This window comes from Alnus glutinosa, chromosome 9 (assembly GCF_958979055.1).
Source record: "Alnus glutinosa chromosome 9, dhAlnGlut1.1, whole genome shotgun sequence".
Lineage (NCBI taxonomy): Eukaryota > Viridiplantae > Streptophyta > Magnoliopsida > Fagales > Betulaceae > Alnus > Alnus glutinosa.
The window spans coordinates 28,089,049-28,115,794 of record NC_084894.1 but is presented as its reverse complement, the minus strand read 5'-3'; the positions used below and the strand labels follow the sequence as shown (position 1 = coordinate 28,115,794).

Below are 26,746 nucleotides of genomic sequence, written 5' to 3'. Positions count from 1 at the left end.
GCATCCCGTGTAATTTAAAGATGTTGGCGATGAATAGCTGGGCCATAGTGGCTGCAGTGTAGGGATGAGGGAGGGAGACAAAATGACTGTACTTAGACAGTCGATCGACCACCACCAAAATGACCGAGTGACCCCTAGAGATAAGGAGGCCTTTCACAAAGTCTAGTGAGATGTCGATCCACACCCGTGTAGGAATTGGCAAGGGCTGTAGCAAGCCTACTGGGGAGGTGTTCTCGTGCTTTGTCTGTTGGCACACATCGCATTCCCGAATGAAGTGCTTAATATCCTTGCGCATGCCCTTCCAATAGATGTCCCTTTTAGCCCGATGCAGTGTCTTCTCATAACCCGAGTGCCCTGAGTGGGGATCACTGTGAACATAAAGAAGAATCTGAGCCTTTAATGTAGGGGATTGACCCAGTAAGAGCTTGTTTTTGTATAAGAGGAGGTTGTCACGTGGAGAGTATTTGCAGGTGTCCAATTCATGCCGATGCCATTGAACCAAGAGGTTCTTAAGCGCATCATCCTCTTGGTATTGGCTCCTTAAGTCCTCTACCCAACTAGCCGTGGGGATAGATAAGAGAGATAACTGAATGTCGGGTGGTTCAAAGTCCTTCCTAGAGAGTGCATCCGCAACCCTATTCTCGACCCCTTTCTTATACTCCACGAGAAAATCGTACCCAATGAGTTTGGTCAGCCATTTCTGTTGGAAAGGAGTGCCTACCTTCTGCTCCAGCTGGAATTTAAAGCTTTGCTAGTCGGTGCGAACAATAAATGGTTTCCCCAAGAGGTAGGGCCGCCATTTTTGGATAGCTTTGACCAAGGCAAAGAGCTCCCGCTCATAAGTAGATATGTGGACTGATTTCCCCTTAAGAGCTTAATTGAGGTAGGCTACAGGCCGATTTCCCTTGATAAGGACAACCCCAATACCTAGGCAGCTAGCATCACATTCTATGATAAACGGCTGAGAGAAATTAGGTAGGGCAAGGACGGGTGCCTGTGTGATCACCCGCTTCAAGGATTCAAACACGGCTTGACTTGCAGGGGACCACGTAAAAGAATTCTGTTTCAATATGTTGGTCAAAGGGGCAACAATGGACCCATAGCCTTTGATGAACTTTCGGTAGTATCCCGTGAGCCCCAAAAACCCCGCAAGGCTTTGACAGATTTGGGAAAAGGCCAGTCAATCATGGCTTGAATTTTCCCGGGGTCTACACAAACTCCATTGGCAGAAACGATATGGCCCAAATACTCAACCTCCGAGCAGCCAAACTTGCACTTAGAGAGCTTAACAAACAATTGGTTTTGCCGCAAGAGAGCGAGGGCTAGGGATAAGTGTTGGATGTGGGACTGCATATCCTTGCTGTAGATGAGGATATCATCAAAGAAAACCAGACTGAACTTCCGCAAGTAAGGTTGAAAAACACTGTTCATTTGACCTTGGAATGTGGAGGGGGCATTGGTGAGCCCAAAGGGCATAACCAGAAATTCATAATGCCCCTCGTGAGTCCGAAAGGCCGTCTTAGGAATATCGGTGTCCACCACTCGAATCTGGTGGTACCCGGACCTCAAATCTAGTTTAGAAAAAATCTGTGCGCCACAGAGTTCATCTAAGAGCTCATCCACTACCGAGATTGGGAACTTGTCTTTAACTATGACCTGATTAAGGGCTCTATAGTCCATGCACATGCGCCACGTGCCATCCGCCTTGCGAACCAGCAGCACTGGGGAAGAAAAGGGGCTGTGGCTTGGCCGGATTACTCCCGAGTGTAGGAGTTCTTGGACAATTTTCTTGATCTCCTCCTTTTGATAAAAGGGGTATCGATAAGGGCGAACCGAGACTGGAGATGCACCCTCCTGGAGAGGGATGGAGTGGTCGTGTAGGCGTCGGGGAGGCAATCCGGTAGGCTCTTGAAATACATCTTCAAACTACTTAAGAGTCTCAGACAGTGGTGGGGGAACCACATGGGGCGAGGGGCTGGGGTGGGCTGGCCCAGAAAGGGTCAAGCACTAGGCCGGACAGCCTTGTGGTTAGAGCAAAAATCCTTTGCGTTCATGCTTAGGAAGTTTGAAACCCTCAACCTCGGTCAAGTGAAGAGCTGGACCGGTTTGTAACCCTTGCAAAAGACAAGGAACCCCATTGTATGAAAACTCCATTTGAAGCTTTGTAAAATCCCACAAGATAGGCCCCAATGTTTGAAGCCAATGGATTCCTAATACCATGTCGCACCCAGCCAAAGGTAAAATAAACAAGTCAGTCCGGAAAGCATGGCCTTGCATTTTGACCTCTCAACTTCCTTACTGCGGCCAAGGTTGACAATCTCCTGCCCATTGGCAATTTGGACCTTAATTGCATATTTACACAGAGGATGTAAACCAAAGGTGGCAGCCAATTTAGTATCCACAAAATTGTGCGTCCTGCCCGAGTCAATTAAAATGACCACTGAATGGAGCTTAAGGAAGCGAACAATGTGCATCGTGGTTAGGCTAGGGGTGCCAGTGATGGCGTTGAGGGAGATCTCGAGAAATTCCTCGAGAAAGAACTCGCCCGGGTCCTCTTCCACAGTGGGAGTATCTGGCACAGGGGCAGTGTCCCCATCCTCCACAATGGTAACAAGGAACAGTTTAGGAGAAACGCACACGTGGCCACGACTCCAGCGGGAATCGCAGGTGTAACATAAGCCCTTCTGTCATCGTTCATCCATATGGGCCCGAGTAATTTTTTGGACTGGAATTAAGGCCTGGGCCGGGTTAAGATTGCCCTTTGGCACATGACCCGAGCCTGGTTGAGCCAGAGAGGGTGGCCGATGAGGATCTGGGCTAGGAGCCCGAGTAGGATTAGAGAAAAAATTTCCCTTAGCAGCTCCCGCTGGTAAATTAGTAGACCAACCAAAACGTGACTGCTGAAATTGAGAGGAGTTCCAAGTAGAGCAAGTTGTCCTCCGGTAAGTGAGAACACAGTCTTCCTGCATTCGCCCCAAGGAGTAAGCGTCCACAAGGGTTTTGGGGTTGAACATCCGAACAGAGACTTGGATTTCATCAAGGAGGCCGCATAAGAAGCAGCTGAGTTTGTGTTCTTCCGGTAGGAGTTGAACCTTGAGGGCAAAGGTATCAAGCAAATTCTTATACTCATCCAGAGTGCCTACTTGTTTGAGTTTGCACAGGGTTTCCATAGTGTCGTCATAAGAACTGCGGCCGAATCTAATTTGCATGGCACTCACAAACTCCTCCCACGTGGTGACAGAGTTACTAGCTCGGAGCTCCCGGAACCAAACAAGGGCACTTCCATCCATGTGGAAGGAGGAAATGGAAATGCAGTGATTGGGCGGGGTGTTATAGAAATTGAAGAATTGCTTAGCACGACAACTCCACGTCTCTGGGTCCTCTCCCTCAAAGCAGGAAAAATCCAGACAGACAGTTTTGGCCTTAATAATCCCTTCACCGGAGGTGGAGCCCTCCTAGTAAGAAGTTTCCCCCATACCCAGATGATTGTTAAAAGAACCAAAATTAATCAGAGGGTCCTTATCATTGCTCTGGCCGGATTTGGCGAGAACCAAATCATAGAGACGCTGGATTTGAGACTCGATAGAGAGCATAGCGGCGTTCAGATCATGAGAGGAGGCCATGTCGCCCCGAATCTACGCCATTCCATCATGTAATTCCTTCAGTTGCTGGGAGTGGTCCGCCATTGTTGCGGCGCAGGTTTGCATAAGCGCAAGAGTGGAGAAAAAAAAATTGGGTAGAAAAGGAAGCAATGGGTGGGGATTGATTGGCTCTTGATACCAATTGTAACAGGTATAATGGTGCTTTAGGTATTTATAGTGAATTTGAGATGATGATGAGTAGAAATTGTCACTGGAATTTCATAGAAATAGCAGAAAAGCTTGGATACGGCAAATTCAAGTCTGCCTTCCCTCCATTGTTAGCTTAACAATTCTTCCGATACCTAACCCTTCTCATAATAGGCCTTATATACTGACCTTTATAACAGGATCCCTTAAGCGCATAAAATAGGTATAAAACGACAAGCATAAAACGACACTGAACAAAGCATAAAACGCATTGCCTCTATTCTCCACAATGCACCGTTTAGGACACCCAGAATGGGATCCACCTGGATCGCATCATCAAAAGGAGCTGTCATCTTACGCCACGTGCAAAGACTGAACTCACAAAACTCTACTCTTCTAGATTACTCATCTTCCTTCATCTACTCTCTCTCTCTCTCTCTCTCTCTCTCTCTTTAAAGTCTTGAGCACTCTATATGAACGATCTTCATATCATGATTGCATCGAAGCATTCTAGAACTTGGTCTTGAATTATCTTCATGCTCTCGTTCGAACCTCATTCAAACATGCTTACGATCGACACATTTTGACTTGTACGCTGAAGTTTGAAAATTGCCTCGATTGAAGGCCATATAGTTGGTAACTATATTGCAAACAAGCCATTCTGCTCTTCATTAATTTAACCCTAGTTTTTTTAACCTCATTTTGAACCGACTTGGATCGTAATATTAGACTTACAAATTAACAAGTTCTAAAATTGAAATTGCCAAAAACATAAAACCTAACAAAACAAAATGGGGGCGCCCTTGAACCTAAAGATCATATATACCTATGCTTCTTAATTATATGTGAAATAGCACCGCTAGGTTAATAGCTCTCCAATAATCTAGCTAAATGACATATTACTGTGTTAAATCATCGTATTTATTCCAAATAGGAAATTAAGGACAAATTTTAATAATTTAATTAATATTCTAACAAACTTCAAATTACTCCAATTATCTTTTAAGTGGTAGTTTAAACCCCATTACTTTTTAACCTTGAGTTAATTGATACTGAATCATGCTAACATCTGGCTAATCGATTAATAAGAAAACATTCCATTCTCAACCAAACATTAATCCCATTGCTTCTGTAATTGATTGATCAAATACGTCCGACGACCTAGCCTCTATATATACACACCATCTAAAGCCATTTCTTACATACTTTCAACCGGCCGGTGTGAAATTAATGCGAAGAGTAGCATTACTTTTTTTCTAAATGAGTTAAAAAGTAATTAATCTAGCATGTGAGTGAAGGAAATTGGGAAAGGGGTGGAGTAACTAACCACATTATTTTCTTTTGTTTAAGTTCCTTTTAACATTTGTTCCTGCTGCATGTTGCATCGATCTCATGACACGTGAAAAAAACAATTTCACTCACATGTTGTCATGATCGATATCATAGATATATGTCTGCCGTACGTTTGGATTTCTCTGGATCATTGGCAATCAGCTACATATATATATGATATATATGTAAAAGAGTAACCCCCGTACACTACAGAACTTCATCTCTACCACCCAAACTGATCGATCAACAAATTAATTAAAGAAGATCTCGCTTTATTATTTTTGCTCGCTAATCTCACTCCAGTTTTGAATAGCTTGCAGAACCGCTTGTTTCACCACTTTAGCGTCAATCTGATCATCATCATCAGGTCCATGGCTATCCTGGAACATCATCAAATTCGGGTTCAACATCAAGTAGTAATACTGCATGAAAGCACGTGATCTATATATGTTTTGAGAGAGAGAGAGAGAGAGAGAGAGAGATGCATGTGAAGAGTATGCACGTGTGCTAAAATGACAGCACACGTGCATACTCAATGGAAGCTGTCTAAACAATTTTCTTACTTTGTCTGCAATGGCTTCTAAATGGAAGCTGTCTGAACAAGAAACCCTAGCTTGGCGAACATCAAGGCCCAGCTCTTCAAAGGCTTCCAATATGTAAACAAGCAACCCACAACAACTCCTTTCAGCCACCACCTCAATCAGAAAACCCTTTTCTTGGGCTTCCACTCTAAGCCGCTGCAATTAATACACATAGATAAGTGGTTAATTAACTAACTAATTAACAAGATCCCATGCAATATTTAGAGTTGATTAATTGAAGAATTAATGCAACATGTCTGGCTCAGAAATCAGAATATATATTCTACCAAAGGCAACGAAGCTTGGATGTCGGTGTCCTCTGCCGTGGCAATATCTTGATGATTCATTACATCTATCTTTCGCTTTAGATCTTCTATGTACTTCGATGCATCTAATATAATCGAGGTTTTACTGTGCTGCACATATATATAAATATATGTAAATATAAGACCAAGGATGATGAATCAAGGAGATGAACTACAGACTAACATATATATATAAGACCAAGAAAATTAAATCGAAGTTTAAACTGGTCTTAAATGGATATGGATGATTAATATCAGAGTTAAAACTAAAGGTTTAAAGAGAAAAAGAAGAGGCGGTGACGATGATGACTGTGATGACATTAAGAAATTATATATTAATTAGAGAATTACCCCACGAGAGTTGGTGATGGAACGAAGCAATTGCAGCTTCTTGTAAATGGCTGCTCTCTTGTGCTTCCTAGAAACCATAGCCTCTCTCTCTCTCTCTCTCTCTGTGAATATAATTAGGTGACCTGGTAGCTGTTTAAATAGGGATGAGAACTTACAAAGGAGAATTACCATGCCGATATACCTTTTCGTTTCAAATTAAGTTACTCAAAGGAAATCTTTTTTTTTTTTTTTTTTCTTTTTCTTTTTTCTTTTTTCTTATATATATATATATATTAATGGATTTGCTTTTTGGCAAGTTGCAACCGTCCCGTCAATCAAGACATTAAACCTAAACGAAGGAAGAATTTCCATATATATGAAATTTTTGATTCAACCATATAATTAAAAAAGCTTCATCACCGATTCACCATGTGCGTAATCTGTATGTTTGTTTTGTTTTTATTTTTATTTTTTGAAGGTATGTAATATGTATGTTATAGCCTCGGGCATCTTGTTTCCACTATATAGTAATAATTGCCGGCCGGCTAATTAAATTACATTTAAATTCAGATTCTTCATTTTCTTTATTGACAATATATTAATTAATTAACCAACAAGAAAATTGCACAAACATATTATATAGGAGGGACCCAAAAATACCCGACTGTATGCTCTTTTTATTAATTAGCATTAAAAGGCCAAAAATCATATATATCTCTTGAGGTTGTAATTGAGTCGAGAGTCAAAATAAGTAACAAAAGTTTAAGTTTGGTTGATGTTGTTTTATTTTGATACGAGTCAAACTTGACCAAGTTTATCACCGAGCTAAATTAAGTTTTTTTTTTTTTTTTTTTTGACATGTAAATTAAGTTATTATCATATAAAGTTAATAATATCACTATTTATATTTTATTTATTGTAAATCCGTAAGAAATAGTTATACTATTAACTTATTGTTTATGGGTCTTTATTGACTAATTTGAACCCCTTAGTCTTCATGTTCACTACTTATATTTATAATATGTTAAATGAGGGGTTGTGATTATAATGGTATATATAAATGGGACAGGGATTCTATCCATTTCAAATAATAGACGGGATAGTATTTATTTTATAGTTAAATTTAAAGTGCATGTGTTCATATCAATTTAGAATTGATATATCTAATAGTATATATAGTTATACATTATTTAAATTTTTTAAAAGACGTGTCAATATACATTAATTGACTTCATATACACTTTAAATGTACTAACTTTAAATACTAATCATGAAATGGGCTCATGTATGTCAATTAATAGTGTAGATGATGCTACAAAATAAACATGTATATTGGCATGTCATTTATAAAATTTAAATAATATGATATCATTTATACCGTTAAATACAACAACATTAAATTTTCACCATAAAATAATAAAATAGTTTCCTCTTCATTTTAAGTGAAATGAAAAGGATCTTGTTCTCAAAAGAGCATGGTCAATGGTCATGCAATCAACTAGTGTATAGATGCACCAACTTTAAATATTAATCATGTAATGGGTTCATCTTATGTCAATTAACGGTGTAGATGATGCTACATAATAAACATGTATATTGGCATGTCATTTAAAAAATTTAAATGATATAACATCGATCATTCACATCGTTAAATACAACAACATTAAATTTTCAGAAATCTAAAGGATAAGGATCTCGTTCTCAATGCAAGAGCGTGGTCAATGGTCATGCAATCAACTTTGAATTTTCATATATATCAATCAATTTCTCGTTCTAAGGGCAAAAAACCATAATTAATATATATATTAATTATATGATTGAGATATTGCTAATATGATGAATTATATGGATCCAAGTCTGAGTTTTCATCTCAATCTGGTTCTCAATGCATGGGACCTATCTGTTTGTACCATAATGTCATAAGAGTACAGAGAATAATACATGATGGAGATGGAAAGGCCACTGAATATGAAAGAGAAATGATATGATATGCGGAGGAAATTATGAAACAGACATTTTGCATGGGAGAGTGAGGGTGATGGTGGGGTTAACGTGAGGGCAGGAATCTGCTCGTGATTGGGACACCATCGAAAGTAGCAAAGGAAGCGTCAAAGGATTATCAGTCTGTGTTTTTTGAATGCTTCCAAGCCTTCCTCACGGGAAGGAATTCAAAACTTTCTCTCTCTAGATCTCCCCCCCTGCTTTCCTATCCCCCCCCCAAGAAAGAGCCACTTTGGTTTAATTTCGCCTTAATTAATTTGTAATTATTGTAAATCCTTTTTATTCCTCCAAAAATGGATACAGCGGCAAAAACTTTTCAGATATGATGTGTGTCGTGTGTTTTTGTTTCGTCTTTCAATTCTCACAGACAGGAGTACATTGAGATTAAAAAAAAAAAAAATTCCAAGCTGCTGAGAAAATAAACTACGTACAGTTCAGAGTAACGATATACGTACATACGAAGATCAACAACATGCAGCTAGAAATGCTAACAATATTATGGTTGTGTTATACAGACAGCTGGTTCGAATTCGATCATCTCTAACTCTGATACATGTTAAAGCACAATAGATCCACTGGCCTATTTGAATGCGGCCAAATTAAAGCAAATAACAGCTCTTTTTTTTTGGAGGAATTGCAAATAACAGCTCTGCTCAGCTGGCTGGTAAAACACCCTCAGCACTCAGCAGAAGCAACTTCACAGCAGTATTTGTACGTATGTTAAGGCCAACTAAAATCCCCCGGCCACATTATTGATGCTGTACTTGAAGTTTAAGCCATTTGGCTTGTATCATGCACGATTGCACGAAGAAGAGGATTTTGAATGTGCTTCTTTTTCTTCTTCTTTTTTTTTTTTATTTATTTTTATGAGTTTTAATTCGTGAGAATATAATTTAGGAGAAAACACAAATGTAGTGTTAAATATTATTTGTCCACATAATCCATCGGGAATATATTGCTTCATGAAATGAAGACCATTTATTTGAAACTCTCCATCAATCCCCTTTTCCACTCTTGAGAACTCAAGAATTTGAGCGAGAAAAATTGTGATACCACAAAAAGTTGGTCCCACATTTGAATGATGGATTGCAAAAGTGTTAAATAGGTACAAAATATATCTCACATTAGTTCCCCACTTAGTGAAAGAAACTAATCTTGATAAGTGATTTTAGAAAGTTCTAATTGTAAGTAATTTCGACCGTTCCTTTTGAGATAAAACTAGATGTGATTAACGTTCTTCTTGAGGAGTCATGACATGTATTGCCAGTATTGGATTAGAGTTCGGTGTAATACCCTTCATGATCTTGCACTTGATCAAGAGTACATATACATGACTGCAGAGATATTTGGATAGTTACTTGGAGTTTCTATTGATCTTTGAGTTGGTTTAAGGAATCAATATCCCTCACCCACTTGAGTACGTGTGATGAGTTTTTTTTTCCTTCTTTTTTTGGAGTATGCTCCTTTGCTTTTGTTTGGGTTTTTGTTGTTTTACACAATCTCTTAACTTACTGAAAAAAAAAAAAAAAAAAAGTTGTTTCCCACTCTCTTAACTAATTAACCCCATCTTTCAATCCAGCAACTTAATTATAATATATATTTTCAGCTTGAATAAAGTAATCTCTCTCTTGTGGTAGCAAACCATATATAGTACGTACTAATAAAAAAAAAAAAAGTGGTGCAATCACACCCATAGCATATTCGAACAGGTTCTCTTTTGTGGGGTTTTGATTAGTGAGATTGCTAGTTTAAATGACAATGAGACTAGCTACTAGGCTGGCGTTGAAATTAAGTTGTCTACATTCAACATGGTCAAACCAGGAAACCACCCATTCACATGAGTGCTCAGCTTTTCTTATCAGGTTTTAAGTTCGAATTTTAATTACACGTACAGTTTACTTCATATTTTCCGTTAAAATATTTTACATATTGTCTTGTTCCACGCGTGAGAAAAATGGTTAAAATATTAGTTAAATAATTAAATTAATAATGTTAGACTTTTGGGATATATCATAATTAAGTCGATCCGCTAACAGAACGGTGGCCTTTATTATATACTCTAATATATATAAGTCTCTATCATAAACAGCAAATATCTAACTAATCCTTTTTTTCTGAACTGATCTTTAGAGCAAATAAGTAAAATATGATGCAAACAAATATACAAGAGATATTCCAACATAAAATATATATATATGTGATGTTAAGAAACTTTATAAAGTTGGTTTCTTTAAGAAAATTAACCTTTTTCATTTTTGTCATTACATTAATGATCTTCATATATAAATCCGAATTAAGGATGATGTTAGTTGGAAGTGTGGGTGAATTAATTAAATTTACATTCACCACATTTGTACAAAATAAAGAAAAGCACGTGAACGACTGAGATCGATGGGTAACTGTTACTGTTTCAGGCCACTGCTTTATGATTTTATACCCGGGAGAGAAAATCCACTACTACACTTGCACATGCACATATGGGGCCTCAAATCAGTCAAGCATTTTCATTATTGTACTACTATATAGAATATCACACAAATGAGTGCAAACTCGATCGTACGTAGAGAGTTTCTTTTCTAATTAAGCTTCAATTCATTCCATAATTAATATGAAAAATGATGTACACACTACAAAAAAAAAAAAAAAATGGCTTTTTGAACCGTTTTCAACAAAAATGGCTTTAATTTGAGTCGTTTTAGAAAAGCGGCTCAAATTAGAGCCGTTTTAGTTAAAATGACTCTAATTTGAGCCATTTTAACAAAAGCAACTCAAATTAGAGCTTTTTTTTTTTTTTTAAAACGGTCCCAATTAATTTTGAGCCGTTTTGATTAAAACAGCTCAAACTAGAATTGTTTTCATTTTGAGCCGTTTTGTTAAAAGGTCTCTAATTGGAGCCCTTTTTAAAAAATAAAAATAACTTCATTTATAATAACTCTAACCCTATATACTATATATAACATTAATCAATATATATATACACACACACGTACATGCATCACATTTATCCTTTTTTTATTTTGTTATTTTTTTTTGATGTGACACTGCATATGTATAATTTATTATTAAACAAATTAATTAATTAAGAATTGATTAGTAATGTCAAATCAGTTAAGTATAATAACTTTTTTTTTTATAAGCTCAAACTTAATTTTAGGGTAAATTAATAGTGATTTGATATACTACGTTCCTAATCGATTAGTAAGACTTTTTTCTGGTACATTGTGTATATTCTTTGGTTTTCTCTTATCCCCCCCTCCCCCACCCAAAAAAAACCACGTCAATTAACTAGATCCAGCCATATATATATATATATATATATGCTTTGCATTATATAAGATATCCCTTCTGGTTTTGCACAAGTTGCTCTTAGATTAATTGCATGTTACCTTGAATGGTGGTGGTTTAGTGGCATCAAGGAAATTCCCAAAGTGGTTATGCATTATGCATGTACTAGGATAAAAATTCGATTCCCGAAATGAGAATTATCAATCCTATTAATATTAGCCGTCTTGGGTCTCATTGATGCACTGATGGAGTTAGGTCAGGTCATGGCTCAATCGAACTTGAGGGAGCGCTTGCAGTTCTTACCATCTAGGCCCGACTTCTACGTCTTGCAAAATAATTTCACGAAGGAAGTTGATGTGGCATGGTCCGCTAACTAAAAAACTTGTTTTCATTTATCAAATACTATGGAGACTACGTCACATCAACATTTCATAGGAGAAAGGATCAGACGGTTTCTCAGAACACAACCCACACCGGCCGGCCACAGACTTCCTGAAAGTGCGACTCCCAAAAACCAAGAACCCCATGCACCATGCATCCACCAACGGACGATGCATTAAAAAATGCTATCGTTGAATGACATCGATCACAATGAGCATGAGCATGTAGTTTGCCCCAAAACACTTTGAGAGGGTGCACGTCGAGGATGGATGCGAGAGGTCGGAATGCCGGTAATGCTCTACATCACCTCCCATAACCTTCCATCTCCCAAAGTCTACGTGGTATATATGGTCGATCTCAATCTCAAGTTAAAAGAAAAAAAAAAATTTTAAAAAAAAATATATATATCTCTATGCACCAAATTGTCAGCTACTTTTTTTTTTTTTTTTGGATGAACTAAAAACTTTATAAACCAAACTCAACAAAACAAGCACTCCAGTCAAAACTGGAAGCACAGTTCCAACAGGAAACACCAAACCGTAAGTTTGCTGCACATCAAGCAAACAGAACTTACAGCTCAACCAACAAAGCAAAACAACAAACTACACATTACAACCAAAGATCCAAAGCACATCAATACCCCAGCAAGGATCAAATATAAAATCTCATCATCTAAGCTAAACAAACTCCAAAGCAAGAAAATTGTTGGCTACTTCTTAATTTTCTTTACAAAATTTTGTTTTGTTTATTTTTAATTCCCAGCTGAATTTTGGCCGTCCAAATTGCATGTTCACAAAATATATCTAATTATTTTTATAATTAGATAAGCCGATCGAGTCCTTAAAATACATTATTAATTATGCAAATGGCCGGGCAGATGGCAAAAAAAGAATATGAATCATATGATGACATAAAGCTATAGACATCGATCGTGTGAACACACAGTACGTACTACGTCAACAAACATACAGACAAAGAGAGAGAGCAGGCATCCAAAGAATTTCTAGGGATAAGATCGATAAGCTTCAAAGACAAGCAGATGTTTCACTAGTAAGTAGTAATTAACCTACACCTACCACGTGTTATAGGAGTAATGTTATATATCACTCTAAAACTTACACGGCGTACGTATATAATCTCTAAATGCTATAAGAGACGACACCCCATAAGCTTTAAGGACGGAAAATAATGAAGCATAGTCTCCAAATTAAAGCTATAAAAGACTACTCCATATAAGCTTTGAGGACGACAAATAATGAGGATAACATTAACTCATAGTAGTACAGTACTGCATGTTGCCTAACTACATCAAAGACGTACTAGATGTTTCGCTAGTAGCCTGCATGCGAATAAGGCAACACCGCCTGTCCTCGATCTCTTCGGACTTTTGAAAGAAAGAAGTATATGTGGAACCAGATTCATTTGAATTTATCTTTCGTTTTATTTTTAATTTTAATTTCAGACACTTTAATAGCCTATATTTGGATTACTGTTTGCTCGGGTCCTCGAAAAGCTCCTTTTGTAATTTTATTTTGTTTTAATGTAATGGTTATTGATACAGTTTCTAATATAATGACGTGGATGGCTTTGTTTTCTACGTATGGCTTCAACTGCCTGCAAAATGGATAGAAAACACCGAGGGTTTTCCCAGCGATCCTCCTCCAACGCTCAAGTTCGACCAATAGTAAAGGAAAGATTTTTCTAAAGATGTTTTTTGGTGCCAGAAGAAGAGAGGCAAAAAAAACCTGATGACCTGCAGGTAAGGTTGTTCAGGATTTTTAGGGATCTTAGACACCTCGGCAGGAACAGTGCTCGGGTAGACTTTCAACAATGATCGGCACGATGATCTGACGTTGGCAATGTATGGGGATTGTGACTGCGCTTGCAGAATCCCTAATTTTTCAGTGTTTGGTCACCTAATCAATCGCATGTCTCCTTGTCAGACTCATGACCCTTATTTTTCGATAATATTTTAATTCCGGACCACCGGTTTTCCCGATTACTTTTGTACCAAATTTTTATAAAACTTGATTCTTCTTCTTAGTCTGTGATCGCAGCTGTCGGGAAAGGTAAATTAAATTTCCCAACAATGATTATGTTAACGTTGTTGCCAATTAAAAAAAACAAGATGCCAATAAGATAATTAATTAAGCATCAAAGACATTTCATGTATATATACCAAGCTTCAACAGAAGTAGGGACATATATGACAGTGAGAGACGCTAGTTGATCGAGTAGGTCAAAAACCGTTCAAGTACATAAGTCATAACATTGACTCTATGCATCTCAAGTTGAACTCAAAGGTTATTTTCACTATTTCTTATACTATGAGTCTTACAATTCCTCTCTTAGCTTGTAATGTCTGCCCACAGCTTTCCCAATTAAAATTAACCTCGAATATAATATATATATATATATACACACAATTGGCTATTGTGAGTCGCTTTCCTTAAAGAAGATATTTGTTTCCTAATTCTATTTAATCAGTGTATATTCTATCATTATTGCACCTCTAGCTAGTGCGCTACAAGCCACAAATATTTGTTAATTCCGTGACAAGTGACCTCAACAACTAATTCCGTCCCTGGTTTTGGGTTAAGGTCAAATTTGAAAACTAAGGAAGGAGGATCATGCCCCCTCGACCGACACTTGAACACTCCTAACAACCTACGCATTTTTATATACAAAATAACTAACCAAAACTTATACTTTATTTATTTTAACGTACATTAATTGGATTATCTATTATTTCACTAAATTGATCATTTAAATATTCTTTTTTTTTTTAATTTTATTATTCTTTCTTTATTTTAATTCCTTTATCATTAAATAAATATCATCCATTTTATTTGGAGTGCAAAGGATCCAATTCCTCCATAACTGGTTTTGGGTTAGGGTCAAATTTAATACTTCCTATGGACTCTACTTCTTTAAAGAATTATCGTCGGTTGCAAAGGTCTTGAAGTGCATCAGATAATGTCTTTGAGCCGGCCGGAATGAGAGCTTTTACACATCCTCCCTTCATCCCCCCCTTATCACCCTTTTATAATAAAAAAATTGATTTTTATTAAAAAGTTGTCTCTGATGTGACATAAGAGACAACTTTTTAATAAAAACTAATTTTTTTAAGGAAAAATGGGTGATAAGGGGGGATGAGAGTCTCCTCTTTAGCATTTCCCGGCCGGAATAGCCTCGATCTCTTTAATTTTTGCTTCTCATGTTGCTTCCGAGGCTCTTTATAGTTTATAGTCTTCCTCCCATCTCAAACGGTTTTTTTTTTTTTTTTTTTTTTTTGAGATAATGTCCTATCGTTGTATAATTTTCTTCTTTTTATATAATTATTCACTTACCCAAATAAAAAATAATAATTTAAAAAATAAATAACAAACAAATTAACCAGTTTCACTTTTTTTTATTGGCTCCACATAAAATGTATTGGGCTTCTTTATTTCCAGCCCACTGTCCTTTGGGCCATTACCATTGTGCCGAAGACAATTTTACTTCCAACAAAAACACGGTTTTCCCCATCTGGTTGCATGTTGTTGTGAAAACAGAAAATTGAGTTGGGCTTTGTCTGAGCCCTTGAATTGAAAATCTTTCTTTTTTTCTTTTTTCTTTTTTTTTTTAAAAAAAAAAGTCCCCAAGCTAATCTCCTGCATATCTTTAAAAATAAAAAAAAATAAATAAAAAAAAAATCCTTTTATTTCCTTCTCATATGGAAGTAGGAACCCGATTATAATTTTAAAAATGTACATAAGAATCACATGTTCTATTAAAAATACAAATTATTAATAAATAGGGAAAAACATTTCTACAAAATTTGACTATTTCTATGTTATCTTGCTCCATTTGCTACTCATATATACCTGAAAATGATGAATTATAATAGAGCTCAATCTTTTGTACTTCCATTTTTTTACCTTTATTTATTAAAATTTCTGCAATACATATCTAAATATATAGATCGTCTTTATTTATCTCTCCTTATTGTTGGTTTACAGTAATACCTCATTATTTTCTCACATTTAATTAACTCGGCAACCAAATAAAGAGAAGGATACCTATTTTTCCTTCCCTCTTATTTTTTTATTAAAATATCCAAACAAAATATTTAAGGACACATCCACAGGAAGGCTAATGAAGTAGCTCATCGGGTGGCAAAAACTACCCTTCTTTAATCTTTAGACTAAGTTTAACCGGAGGAATGCCTTATTTTTATTCAAAATATTGTATTTGTTGAGCAAGAAGTTTTGCCCTGATTTTTTAATGAAAGAATGATGTCTCACTTCATTTAAAAGAACAAACAAACTAGGGAAATGCTAAAGAGGAGACTCTCATCCCCCCCTTGTCACCCTCTTTTCCTTAAAAAAATTGGTTTTTATTAAAAAGTTGTCTCTGATGTGACATCAGAGACAACTTTTTATTAAAAATCAATTTTTTTATTATAAAAGGGTGATAAGGGGAGGATGAGGGGAGGATGTGTAGAAGCTCTCAACAAACTATTCTCTCTTTCCTTCTCACTTCCTCCCTTCCCTTTTAGGGTGCATTTAGGATTGAGATTTCGTAAATAAAAAGTGAGATTTTAAACCAAATTACGAAAAAATGAATCGTTTGGGAATAATATTTTTAAAAAATTACGATTTGAAAATATAAAAAATCTGTTTTTTCAAATCTCAAGCAAGATAATGCTTTTTTGAAAAAGTAAAATTTTAAAAGCTAACCTACAATTTTAAAGGTTAAACGCTTAACTGCGTTTTTAAAATCACTTTTTCAAAACACACATTTTAAAATTGTTATTTTTAAATTGCACTTTTTGAAATCGCAATTCCAAACGGATCCTTATTCTCTCCTCCCATCTCCCCTCCAAACTCTCAAAACATGAATAAGTATTCTCTCCGTTTCACTTGAAATAGAAAAGACTCATTTCATGATTTATATTAAAATTTTACAGATTTAATAGTACATATATTGTCAAGTTATTTAAAATTTGAAATAATGTGGCATCATTTATACCGTTAAATGCATTAAAATTATATCTAAAATTTAAATTTAATCTATTTCATTTAATTTATTACTCAAAAAAAAAAAAAAGTTTTTTCCTAGTCCTTTTTGTTTTTCCTAGCTATTCAAAATAATAAAAAAAAAATTAACAAACAACTTAAAACATACACACACACACACAAAACAAACAAACAAACAAACTCAAAAAAAACTCAAAACTACTTTTACATTTTTGTCGCATTAGAACATTTTTTCAAACAAATAATAATAATAATGAACAAAAAAAAAACACATTTCAAAATACATTAACAAACAAAGTTAGCAATAATATGTCATCACTGATCAGCCAAACGAAAGCATTTATTCATTTATAAGCATTTTCAGTGAAAATAAAATGTAAACCGTTAAATATATTAACTTTAAATCTTGACATTTATTTTATTTGATGCCGACTGAAATGAAAGACCAGATATTAAACTTCAAAATTTGCACGTTTAAGTCTGCACGGGGCCCTGCACATTTAAGTCTGATAAAAGTGAGATTTTAAATCAAATCACAGAAAATGAATCATTTGGAAATTGAGTTTTTTAAAAATCGCGATTTGAAAATGTAAAAAATCTACGATTTTAAAGGTCAAACGCTTAACTGTGTTTTTAAAATCACTTTTTCAAAAAACACATTTTAAAATTGCTATTTTTAAATGGCACTTTTTGAAATCGCAATTCCAAATGGATCCTTATTCTCTCCTCCCATCTCCCCTCCAAACTCTCAAAACATGGATAAGTATTCTCTCTGTTTCACTTGAAATAGAAAAGACTCATTTCATTATTTATATTAAAATTTTACAGATTTAATAGTACATATATTGTCAAGTTATTTAAAATTTTAAATGATGTGACATCATCTATACCATTGAATGCATTTAAATGAAATCTTAAATTTAACTTTAATCTATTTCATTTAATTTATTCCTCAAAAAAAAAAAAAAAGCTTTTTCCTAGTCCTTTTTGTTTTTCCTAGCTATTCAAAATAATAAAAAAAAATTAAGAAACAAATTAAAACACACACACACACACACAAAAATAAAAAATAAAATAAAAAATAAAACTCAAAACTATTTTTACATTTTTGTCACATTAGAACATTTTTTCAAACAAAAAATAATTAAAAAAAAAACACATTTCAAAATACATTAATAAACAAAGTTAGCATTAATATGTCATCACTGATCAGCCAAACGAAAGCATTTATTCATTTATAAGCATTTTCAGTGAAAATAAAATGTAAACCGTTAAATATATTAACTTTAAATCTTGACAATTATTTTATTTGATGCCGACTGAAATGAAAGACTAGATATTAAACAAAATTTGCACGTTTAAGTTTGCGCGGGGCCCTGCACATTTAAGTCTGATAAAAAGTGAGATTTTAAATCAAATCAAGAAAATGAATTATTTGAAAATTGAGTTTTTTAAAAATCGAGATTTGAAAATGTAAAAAATCTGCGATTTTAAAGGTCAAACGCTTAACTGCGTTTTTAAAATCACTTTTTCAAAACACACATTTTAAAATTATTATTTTTAAATTGCACTTTTTGAAATCGTAATTCCAAACGGATCCTTATTCTCTCCTCCCATCTCCCCTCCAAACTCTCAAAACATGGATAAGTATTCTCTCTGTTTCACTTGAAATAGAAAAGACTCATTTCATGATTTATATTAAAATTTTACAGATTTAATAGTACATATATTGTCAAGTTATTTAAAATTTTAAATGATGTGACATCATCTATACCGTTGAATGCATTTAAATGAAATCTTAAATTTAACTTTAATCTATTTCATTTAATTTATTAATCAAAAAAAAAAAAAAAAAAGCTTTTTCCTAGTCCTTTTTGTTTTTCCTAGCTATTCAAAATAATAAAAAAATTAAGAAACAACTTAAAACACACACACACAAATAAATAAATAAATAAAAATAAAACTCAAAACTATTTTTACATTTTTGTCACATTATTAGAACATTTTTTCAAACAAAAAATAATAATAATGAAAAAAAAAACACATTTCAAAATACATTAACAAACAAAGTTAGCATTAATATGTCATCACTGATCAGCCTAACGAAAGCATTTATTCATTTATAAGCATTTTCTTCAAAAATAAAATGTAAACCGTTAAATATATTAACTTTAGTCTTTAAACCTTGACATTTATTTTATTTGATGCTGACTGAAATGAAAGACCAGATATTAAACTTCAAAATTTGCGCGTTTAAGTCTGCGCGGGCCCCTGCACATTTAAGTCTGCGCGTGGCCCCACGTATTGATTCATAGTGTATCTATCTGTCAGAAGTAAAACTCGTGGTTAGCAATTAGCAAGCAATTGGGGCCTTAAACACTTCCTCGCAGGTAACAAAAATTGAGTGGCTAAAAAGAATAGGCAGCTATACCTCAAATAATAATAAAAGACAAAAAAAAAAATAAAAATAAAAATAAAAAATAAAAAGAAAAAGAAAAAAGAAAAAAGAAAGAAGAAAAAAGAAAAAAGAAGCCGTATAAGCAACTAAAAAGTAACTTTCAATTCCTATATGAAAAATTGAAGATGGTGACATGCACATTTACATCTGAAGTGGATTTGCATCCGATTCTTCAAACAGTTTTTTTCTTTATTTTTTTCTCCAACCAGGGAAACTGATTTTGTTTTTATTCGTAGATATTTTTTTCTTTATTTTTTTTTTTTAAAAAATAAAATTAGTCTTTTCCTATTAATTAATAAATACAAGGGTAATTTTGATTTTCAATGGCCAAAATAAAGGCATTTTCGAAACACTTTATTCAACTTTGATTTTTCATCCAACATAATGGTCAAAATTAACGGATGTGACTAAATAATAATAAATTGACAGTTTGAAAGGTTAAATCATGACACTTATAACTTCGTAGTACTTTATCAAAAATGGTTGGTTGAGGAGGTTAAATAATATTTGACATTTTTTTTCTTTAAATTATAGCTAATTACACCTTAAAAATTATATCTAGAAAGAAATCGAGTTTGGAGAGATAAGTGATCTTCGGTGATCACTACATCATTTTCTTTAATACGAAGGATGAGCAAAAATCAAATGTAGGGCATTTTAAGGCATGCATGATTCTTCATAATTTGAAGAAAAAGATTGTTCAAAGAATTGGATGTGAATGCTCTAAACAGAGTAGCTAATATTTGCCAGGTTTTCCTTGAATTGAAGTTGGTGATTGTGTGCACAGTGCACTTAATGAACAACCCAAATAAGAGTTATTGCACCTAATAGTTCATGATATTCACTTGCAATTCAATAACACTTACGATGTTTCTTTTTCATAAGAAGAATATGCATTTTTTTTTTTTTTTTTACATGTCCACATAAGAGGGGGAGGGAGGATTCGAACTAGTGACCTCAACTTCATGTGGCGTGGTCGCTAGTCGATTGAGCTACTCATTGAGGACAAGAAAATGCTTATTCATTTGCAAGACAAAGAAGAAAATCTCTAGAATAATCAACGAAAAAGCCTCTGATTCTTAAATTCGTAAATTTGGTGAGAAAAAAATAATAAAGATAAATCGTTTTTAGGATAAGCTTTTATCTTATTTGAGATGATTATCACTAAGGGTGTATATGCGGATACGGGTGCGGTTATTTTCAATATCCCCAGCCGCATCCGCAAAATGTGAATATCATTTTTAGCTATCTGTATCCGTATCCATATCATGTTTTTACTAACTACATCCAAGCTGTTATTGCGATTATTATCCACTATCTGCATATTGGGTAATATGCATATTTTAATCTTTTGGGCTTTCTTTGAGTTTTTATAATGACATATTTTAAACGATTTCAAAAATAATTTAGGTCGATTTTTAGTGTTTTGGGCTTGTTTTAATTTTTTTAAGCTCTAATCTTTTGAAAATATATTAATTTCACATTATTTTTGCCTTTTTAATTTGCTCAAGTGTTATACGAAAAAGCAACAAAACCAACCAAACAAATGTAAACATAATTTATGCCTAATCCAAAACGACGTTATTTTGGTAAATTTATTACATATAATATATATAAAATATATAAAGGGTATGCGGATAATAACAGTATCCGCATGCTCAAAACAGTTCTCTGCATATGCAAATAATGATTTTTACTATCCATACGTAACCGCATGTGCAAATAACGGATGCAGCGGTTAATATCCACCAGTATTTACACCCCTAATTGTTATTTGACTGGTGTGTGATTGTCAAATAATAATACGTATGGAAGAACCTCCCAGACCTTCTTTTTCTTCTCTTTTTTTTTTTTTTTTTTTTTAAAGTGAATTGGACTCAAAGCTTTAATACTATACCAACGCTAGTAATTATAAACTGTCTTTTCTGCATGCTAAAAACCCTTGAAGGTGAAGGTGCCGGCCAAGTGGCAAAGGTTTCATGAAGACAAGAAACCCTTGAAGGTGAAGGTGGCCAGCCAAGTGGCAGAGGTTTCATGAAGACAAGCTGGTACGGTGAGACTTGTGTGCCGAACACTTGGGTGGCTGGAGGACACACATGCAGAATCAATCGATCCGGATATTTTAGTTTGATGGTAACCAGGATGACCCAATCCACTCATCATCCTTACATCACATACATGATATCATGCATGCATGAAGAGAACTAGTCATGTTTGGTTCATATAACCATCTTTTATGCTATGATAAACATATATAACTTTCAGCTGCACCATCATTAGTTCCCCCCAACTTTGGTTAAGTGCTTCGTTTAACTGTATATATGGTCCCACCTGAAAATTTTTCTTGACAGTTTTAACCTGCCGTATTCCGAATGACTACTTATTGATATTCAGATTGTATTGAGGTATGAGTATAAAATTATATAGGTTAATTGTTATCTAATTCATTTAATTGAACGGATCAAATCTTCAACCCTAATATATTAATTTTGTGTTAAGTTCGCAGGTTGTGTAAAAAATTACCAGCTCTAAATGTCGTACGTCGAGTCATGAGTATAAGTAAGACTATAGGTCAATTTTAACTCAACTAGTTTAGTTAAATGAATCATACTCTTCAACTTTAACTTGCTAATTTTATGTTGAGCTCGTGTCAGATTTGCGAAACATAATCCTTCCATAATATTACAAACCAAATTGAAATTAATTTTGGTGAATTTGGTAAAGTCTTGGAAGGGTGCGGTTAATTTATTTTCCTTGGTTACTCATCGAGGGTCACATAATTTCAAAAAGTATGGTATCTCCACTGTTTTTTTATCTTTGTAATTTATAGTATGATATATATTATGTGATATTGAAAAAAGGACAAAAATATTTTTTTCAATCTAATCTACTAAAACGATATTTATTTTAAGAATATGTAATTCTTTTATGCATTTTAATCCATGCTCTAAAAAAATTGAATTTTTTAGACATATATGTAAAAATCATGTCAATTTAAAAGACTGTGCAACCCAAATTTAGATATTTGTCAATTTATAGTATGATATTAGGTCCCCTTGAACAAAAAAAAAAAAAAAAAAATCTTATACTATCATGATTGTATGAGGAATATGAGGATGAGTGAATGTCAGCATCATCATCTCTTCTAAAGCCAATGGTTTCTCATACAAAAGGGCAATGGGCAATAGAGGGTAAATTAAAGATAAGAGATTTGTTTTTATTCTCTTTTACATATTTTTTTTATTCATCTTTATATAAAAAATTGTGTAAATTAAATATTGAATTTTGTGATTCACATGAAATGATAGGACAATGACCAAAGCGTACTAAATAGCAAGTCTCTTAAAAAAAATAACAAAAAATATGTAAGAAAATGATATCAAACATCTTTACCAACAATCCACATCTAAAGAATTGTACGTTTAGAGCATGCATTTCGAGCAATGTCATGCATTCTAGCTGATAAAAAAAAAAAGAATTATTTTTTATTCTATCTATTATTTATTTTAATACAAACTTCAATATATTGATGGTAATTGGTGCAATATATATATATATATATATATATATATATATATATATATATATATATATATATATATATATATATATATATATCTTACCCGTGCTTTGAAGGGCACCAATGATACTGCATTTATAGATTAGAATGATGCCAATTCTTTGGTGAAAACAACGATGCCATCTAACACACGACAACAATTTTCACAATATTGTCACGGTATTAGATGCCACAAATGAATTCAGTCGGTTTACAAAAAGAGTAGGTGTAGAGCTTATGATTAATTGTTCAAAACAGGGGAATCTCGTACTTAATTGCTCTTTTTGTAAGACTGGTCAAATTATAATTAGTGCAACCAATATTGCAGCAAATCTTTATTCGATAATCAAGATATATCTACAATAATAATTAGCTGTGAGAGAGACTACATGCATGGGATCCACCCGTCCGAATATTGTTGAGAATTCTTATTCGAGAATCAAGATATATCTACAACAATAATTAGCTGTGAGAGAGACTACATTCATGGGATCCACCCGTCCGAATATTGCTGAGAATCCTTATTCGAGAATCAAGATATATCTACAAAAATAATTAGCTGTGAGAGAGAGTTTATATGCATGGGATCCATCCGTCTGGATAGGTAGTTAGACAATCAAATATTTATTTGGACAGGTGAATCTAACATGGATGATCTCTCACATACAATATGTTGTCCAAATTACAAGAGATCTCAATCTCTTATCCGATAGAAAAATGGACGGCAATAAAAACTCTCTTAATTAATTAATCAAAGTGAAAGCATTTACTGATCAGCATGAGCAAAATCCAACACATACTTGTCCTATACTATATATGCCTATAGAGTTAAACATTCATTGTTTCTGTTCTATATATGGCTAAAGTTAGTATATGTGAATGGATTTTTGGGTATATATCTTAATTATACTTTTCTTAAATAAAACTTCCGAGTTCTAAGATACAGAGCAAAAGCTAGAAAAGTCCCAAGAAAACAAAATGAACCCCAGATGATGAAGGTCTTCCTGTAGCATTCCATGCCCATGCACTTGCCATCCCCACCAATATTTCCTTCCTTGCGATAAAGAAGAGCTGCCAAGTAGCCAAAAGCAAAGGATCCTATTGGAATATTGGCAACCACCACGTTGTGATTTATGGAGAAATTCTTTGTCCCAAACAACTCGGTGGTTGTGGATACGGCGATTGAAGTAATTGCCCCACTACACACTCCTATGACGGCAGTGCTGATGTTGAGAGAAAGGTTGGCTTTGTTGACAAGTAACAAGAAAGCTCCTGCTGTTGGAGCCATTAAAGCCACAATTGAACCTGGTCTTGAAATCATGTACTTGGTCCTGGACAATTCAAACCAAACTTAAAATTACAACTATTTACACATACAAATTAAAGGGGAAGCAATATATATATATCCTTTTGTTAATGTCTTTTAGAAAGTTTTTTTTTTTTTTTTTTAAAAAAAAAGAAAAAGAAAAATGTTTTGATGTGACATAAATGTGAAAATAAATTTTAGTGTTTTTTATTGTGAAATGAGATCCTTTTCATTTCAAATTGAATGAATAGCATCCAGTTCATGGTTAGAATTTATTGTTAGATGCACTAACTTTAAATTCTTACCATATTCGTTTAAAATTGAGACCATCGTTTTGAATTGTTTGTTAATGTTTTTGTTTTTTTTTTTTTTTTTTTTTAAAAAAAAAAAGGTTGTCTCTGCATGCACTAGGAAAGGTCATTCAAGTCAGTTTACAGTAGAATTCATATGATAAACTAACACAATATTTATGCACATTGTTTGCATTCAATAGATTAGGTAATGCACCAACAAATGCCTCCTAATTAATAATTGGTAATTTAATTTGTTAGAGATGAAAGAGAGGGTTAATTAGGTACCTTGAGAAGGAGTAGTCCAAAAGGGAAGGTATGAGACGTCCAAAGAACCCAAATGAAGAAGACAAAGAGACCAAAGAAGATGTTCCCGAGTACCCACGGGACTCAGCTATTTGACCCAAGTTATTCAAAAACACGATGCCAAGCGTCGCACCAAATAAATACACAAAGAAATATAACCAGAAATCCAGTCTCTTTAGCATCTCCTTCACTCCAATCTCCTCTTTAATACCAACCTCACAAACTTCACCACCTTCCTCTCTCTGATCTTTTACTCCAATATCCTCACCAGCTTCCTCTGTCTCTTTTACCACTCCATTCTCGATTCTCGCTGCCCCTTCACCCTCCTCTATAGTAAAATGATACACTTTTCTTTCTGTATTTATATCCCTATATTTTCTTACTAGTTCTACGATCTTTTCTGCAGCCGGAATCACTAATGGGGCCAATAAGAACACGCCAATACCAATGACACGACTCCATGACGATAATTTTCTTGATATCGACTCCAAACTACTGATTACAGCATAGACACCAGTGGTCATTGTTATCACAAAAATTGCAATGAACCCAACTTTCATGTCTCTAGGCCTTCTAACATGTACATCAACTTCTCTGACTAGCGGTGCGGCTATTACACAAACTATGACAGGTAAGACAGAGTTGAGAAGAAGATAGGCTTTAGCTCTTTCAATGGGTGAAGAAGGAAAAGCAGCATCTACAATATCTGTGTAAACCTTTGCACTTAATCCTAAATAGCTAGTTGTTAACCCCACGACAACCTGGCGATCAGACGGGAAGTTTCGTATGGCAACAACGTAAGAAACGGTGTTGATCCAACAAATACTGTTCCCTGCGATAACAGTGAGAACAAAAACATGGCCATATGAGAGACAAGAAATTTGGTTTGTTACAAAGAGATATTGCAAGCCATAACCAATCAACCCAAGAGAAGAACCTATGAGAAGAACTAGCCAAAGGGGAAGGTAAAAAGCTGCAACGCCGGAAAACCAACCTAAGAGTTTTCCGGCATCGGAGGCGAAGGCAAGGTTGTTGAGTTGCACTTGGGAGATGGAAAGGAGGTGCTTGAGCTGGGATGAATAAGCGGGAAAGTTTGTGTTTGTTCCATTTATGGATTGAAGCCATATGATTCCCACAAGGCTTAGCCATTGAAGGGTTCTTGAAGACATGATGATGGCGAGGAGGAATTTGGAGTACTACTTGGGTAATGGTCTAAAATTTATAAGGGTCGGTTCGGCGCCTGATATATGGTTAGGAAATTGTGAGAGGGACATGCATGGAGGTGAGGAGACCGGAAAATAATACCCTCAAATTTTTTTTTGAATTTAAGAAAATTTGAAGAGGTGGTTGTAAATGATTATTTTTTAGATCCACCTTACTAAATAAAAATTGGACTGTCCAATCACTTATTTGGTATGGGTTACAATTTCAAAGAAATTTGAGATTTTCAAATTTCTTTGAATTCAAACCATTTTTTGTTACATCTAAATGATGCGAATAATATTACATATTAAAGATATGACATGTTAACAATGAAGCCCAAAAAAAAAAAAAAAATCATTTTAAAAGGCTTTTTATTCACTTTTAAAAAGACGTTTATTTTTTACTAAATCAAAAAACAGTTTTTTGTTCAAAGTTTTTATACGACATAAAGCGTTAGAAAAAAAACCTTTTAGAATGATTTTCTTTTTAGTTTTATTGTTAACATGTCATATATTTAATATGTAACATTTTTCACATCATTTCGATTTAAAAACGGCTTTATTATAATGAATTTATTTTTTTTAAATAGTAAAAATTCCT

General features: G+C 34.3%; 2 protein-coding genes across 2 annotated transcripts; both read right to left on the bottom strand.

Annotated features, from left to right (window-relative positions):
- Positions 1–5,102: 5,102 nt before the first annotated feature.
- LOC133878438 (uncharacterized) lies at positions 5,103–6,503 on the bottom strand. Its single transcript, XM_062316994.1, has 4 exons — positions 6,358–6,503; positions 5,989–6,117; positions 5,684–5,857; positions 5,103–5,500 (listed from the first exon to the last, which is right to left on the bottom strand). Exons 1-4 carry the CDS (start codon positions 6,433–6,435, stop codon positions 5,396–5,398), a joined length of 486 nt encoding a protein of 161 aa, XP_062172978.1. The 5' UTR covers positions 6,436–6,503; the 3' UTR covers positions 5,103–5,395.
- A 17,432-nt stretch (positions 6,504–23,935) lies between these two features.
- On the bottom strand, positions 23,936–26,136 carry LOC133878331 (protein NUCLEAR FUSION DEFECTIVE 4). The gene is made up of 2 exons (XM_062316858.1): positions 24,926–26,136; positions 23,936–24,372 (listed from the first exon to the last, which is right to left on the bottom strand). Exons 1-2 carry the CDS (start codon positions 26,110–26,112, stop codon positions 23,946–23,948), a joined length of 1,614 nt encoding a protein of 537 aa, XP_062172842.1. The 5' UTR covers positions 26,113–26,136; the 3' UTR covers positions 23,936–23,945.
- Between the last annotated feature and the right edge of the window lie 610 nt (positions 26,137–26,746).